The sequence below is a fragment of the Clinocottus analis genome, unplaced genomic scaffold, assembly GCF_023055335.1.
Source record: "Clinocottus analis isolate CAN_PGR_092001 unplaced genomic scaffold, fCliAna1.0.p SCAF_9, whole genome shotgun sequence".
NCBI lineage: Eukaryota > Metazoa > Chordata > Actinopteri > Perciformes > Cottidae > Clinocottus > Clinocottus analis.
This window is the reverse complement of record NW_027176251.1, coordinates 16,331,660-16,335,676: the sequence shown is the minus strand read 5'-3', so window position 1 is coordinate 16,335,676 and position 4,017 is coordinate 16,331,660. Positions and strand designations below refer to the sequence as shown.

At 40.4% G+C, this 4,017-nt stretch overlaps 1 protein-coding gene across 2 annotated transcripts; it reads right to left on the bottom strand.

The window, feature by feature from the left end:
- Positions 1-200: 200 nt before the first annotated feature.
- eny2 (ENY2 transcription and export complex 2 subunit) lies at positions 201-3,281 on the bottom strand. Of its 2 annotated transcripts, none has more exons than XM_068570180.1 (5): positions 2,990-3,281; positions 2,749-2,826; positions 2,213-2,283; positions 1,565-1,684; positions 201-1,458 (listed from the first exon to the last, which is right to left on the bottom strand). In XM_068570180.1, exons 2-5 carry the CDS (start codon positions 2,814-2,816, stop codon positions 1,385-1,387), a joined length of 333 nt encoding a protein of 110 aa, XP_068426281.1. In that variant the 5' UTR covers positions 2,817-2,826; positions 2,990-3,281; the 3' UTR covers positions 201-1,384. The 2 variants fall into 2 exon arrangements, with proteins under 2 accessions (XP_068426281.1, XP_068426282.1); XM_068570181.1 differs by having other exon boundaries at positions 1,610-1,684.
- Positions 3,282-4,017: the final 736 nt, after the last annotated feature.

Here is a 4,017-nt window from a genome sequence, read left to right as displayed (position 1 = left end):
CCCACTAATGCGCTACTCGTGCCGAGCGGCGCGTCGTCTTCGGGTTCGTGGCCTCTCCGAATGTGATCCATAAGCAGTTAGGCATTGTGCGTGTGTAACTATAGAGACCTTTCAACACAACAAAATGATGTGGTTCAGCATGTGGGTGGAAAAAACAAGAGAAACAAAGACAGCTTCAGGACCAAAGATTCCTGTAACGGTTCTGTTTTTAATGACTCGATGGGGAGGTTGTGAAGTTGCACAACAACATTAAAATAAAACAACAAAAAAAAACATACAGGTTTTATTTAGACAATCGGGACATTGTTGAGCCTGGCTTCCTCTACCTCGGCATGGGGGGAGTAACGTGTGTTTTTTACACTCAGAGACTCTCACTGGGACACTTGAGTGCACTTGTTCATTTCAGACACTTCGCACCAAGGACCTTGAAACAATCCGACAACTGGTTTTCAGGGAAGGCTATTTGTCCCTTGGCGTGTGCTCCTCTCCCTGTGAACAGGGTCACTCCCGGTTATCTTTTCATGATCTCTTTCTTGCCGCCGCCCTCTCCCCACTCTGCTGGGAACAGTTGTGTTAATTCTGGGATGTGAAGGCAGCAGCTGGCTTGTCGTTACAGGATCAGGGTTCTTTTTGGATTTAAGTTCATTTCATCAAAGGGAAATGTTAATTGGCAGCACCGGTTGGGTGTGACTCATGGTGGATATGAGGAACGCTGGATGCTGCCTTGATATCCGCAATAACACATAAAACTCCTCAATTCAGATGTGAAGAGAAAAGGAAAAAGGACTTGCATCGTTTGATAACACGCCCCGGGAAGAACTTCATTGCTGCATTGCATGAGTCTACAGTCAAAGGGAACAACAACTATGTCGTTCTTACACTTTTGATACTGTTTTCGACTTTAAACTGAAGGTTTTACCACCAATACTAATATGTTTTTGTATTGTGAATACAGACAATGAAAAAGGCCTTAATCATGACCTCTATGAGTGTAAATAAAACCTTGAAGTTAACTTCATACACTGTCAAATGACTTCAAATAGGTCCAACATTTGTATTCACATTTAAGTAGAATTCAAGATACATTCAGCAACGATGTATATCCCCTTAAAATGCAATAAAAAATACCAAAAGAACTGCTACAAATATAAGTAAGAAAATAAATACAATTATAATATTAATGTTCAATGAATCTACAACTTTATCCATACAGTCCACCTTTATGAAGGTGCAAGGAAAGGTAAGTGCATTAACAAATATGTGGTCACTGTAGTCACAGAAATAGTAACCACAAAAAAACCTATGTCAGTATGTCTCTGAAAAGTCAAAATAATGCAAAAACTAAAAAAATAAACATATTCTATACCATGGTAAAATATGCAAATCATGTGGCATGTTGAGCAAAGAAGGCTGTTATTCTGTGGAGAAGTTCCTTCTTGACGCTGTCCGGCACCAAAGCTGCAAGAGAAAGAGAAAGCGAAAGACTATGATTTTATTACCATTATTATTCCACTATATCCACTGTTGCTGTTATTAATTTGGTAGTTGTAACTTTTTCAAGTGCCTTTAGCGGGAGAAATGAGAACAGCTCTTGAAGAAGTTAAATGACCTCTTCCAATAGGGGTGATCTCGACCACCAGGTCCTCCACAGTGACTTGCTCCAAGCCTTTGTCCTTGATTACTTCTGCGAAAGAAAAAAAGAAAAAGAAGTTCATAGTTGAACACAAAACTGCTCAAAGCAGTTGTGCAACATAACATGAGTTGCAAAGACAAATCCATTCACTTTAGTTGCAACAGTCAGATACGCATGCACTTCATTTATCCCATATTGGGTTTATTCTTATAGCTCTATGTTGCAATCTGGAGGAGAAAGTGTGGGATGTTTTAATACTTTTATCTCTGTAACATGCGCAGCACTAGTGGCCTCTGCCCAGGGAGTACCGATGAAATGAGCTTTTAGCCATATGAGGTACATTTTATGTATTCTGCATTGTTCCCGCTAAATCAACACTAAATACATGCATTTAAGCTCTCGAAGTATGTATGACCTCAAAGTTGTATAATAAATGAAACCAGGCCTTTAAAGTGGGAATATAGGACTCACAAGGGAGTGGGTGGACGACGGGATCTTACACTTCTTTGGAAGTCACTTGGTGACTGTTAGTGATGTGTTTTAACAGCAGTACTGCCTTTTTTCTTCTTTTTTTTTTACCTTTGCAGTGAGCTTTCATCTGGTCCTTCCATCCACACTCGGTGAGCTTAGCCCTCAGCAACTCCTTCAGTCTGAACATAAGATACAAACATGTCACTTTTCAATTTTACTCCTTTCGTTTTGTACGAAATCACAAATCACACGTTTGCCATTGGAGGGTTTACAGTCTGGCACTTGTCTTATGCTAATTGGGTCATTAATAACAGCTGACAATGTCCCTATCATGCCATTCCCTCGGTCCTGTTGACATTAACACGACTAAAAATGAATGATTCATTCTTTATATACCATTTGACAGGTACTTCTTTAATACAGCTGGCCAGCTCTCCCTCTTAACCCACATGTTACGTCACGCTATTTAGCTTTACTTTCCAGAGAGAAGTAACCAGTCCCAGTGTTGACACAGACCGGCGCAGGATGAAAGGGTGGAAAATGATCCGCTGTAAAAACATCATCAGCTCGCGCCACTCGGCCGACGTTGATACGTCATACATAGTTTACACTTACGACTTGTTGAGTGCAGGCTGTCCTCTTACCTCTCTCGTTCCCCCATCTCTGTCAGCTTCTGGTTCACCGTCGCCCTTATTTTGGACTCTTTAGTCATAATCCTTCAGCTGGCGTCAAAGGGACCAAAGAGACGTCACGTTAAACTTAATAAAACCTTCTTAATGTTTACGGCGCCGAGCCGAAAACTAACTTCCGTTATCTGCGTGAAGTCATAATTCAACTCTGTTTCGCAAGATACGTTGAACGATTATGTTAATTATATTTACTCACACGCTGGAGATGTATAAATATGAGAGGTCCCACTCTTCAGTTTTACCACAACAATGCCAGACTCCGGCGTTCATGAGAAAGTTAGGACGAAATAACGTGAACTACCGCTGAAAACACAACAGGCATGGTGGGAACAACTATCTACAAATCCGACCGCCGATACGAGCAAATAGATGCCTTTAAGTTCCGTTTTAAGGCAATTTAACTTCACATTATTTATTTAGCATTTGATGAGTCAAAAAAAAAGAGTCGAAAATAGATTATTTAGATTTCACGGGTTTTACCGTCAGATATTACGTTCCGAGCAGAAACACTGACTTGTATAAAAGGTTCCTCCACCTTCAATAAATGCAATACTCTGTTCCACCACAAAGCGGCAGTGTTGGTTAATGAATTTAACTACAGTCAGTTATTTAGGAGACTTTGACCTTTCATCTCCCTTAAGAAGATAATAAGCTTTTTCAACCCCCTATTTCACATGAACTCATTGGCTCGGCTTCTCTTGGTATTATTTTTGCAGAAGTACAGCGTATGAAAACAGTAATTTTCTCAGATTCAGCAGCAGAGTTTTTTCATCAAGGCAAACTGTCAAAGAAGATCTCAGAGGAAACTAACACCAAACTATTAAGATGACAAAGGGTGTAGAAGAGTTGTTTTGTTCGAGTCCTGCTAACATGAGTGTTAAAGGTAAGGAAAGAGCAGATGTATTGGCAATGAATGCTCTTAAGTGTATGTGTGTAAAAAAAAAAAGGTGACATTATTATAATATACAAAAGTCAATTCAGGTTAAACAGTATATAGGAATATATTATATAAGACAGACAGAGCTTGTAAACCCAAATGGGCTGTAAGGATGGACTGTGAACGCCTCTAAATGTTTCATACATTGCGGGGAAGGCTGGGGGTGCCAAAGCAAAAACCATACATGTGGGAGTTGGAGGAAACTATGGAGAAGGACTTTCTGGCTTCAAGGTCGACAAACCGACGACACAGAAAGGGAAAGCAGCGCTGGGCTCAGGCTGTGTTCA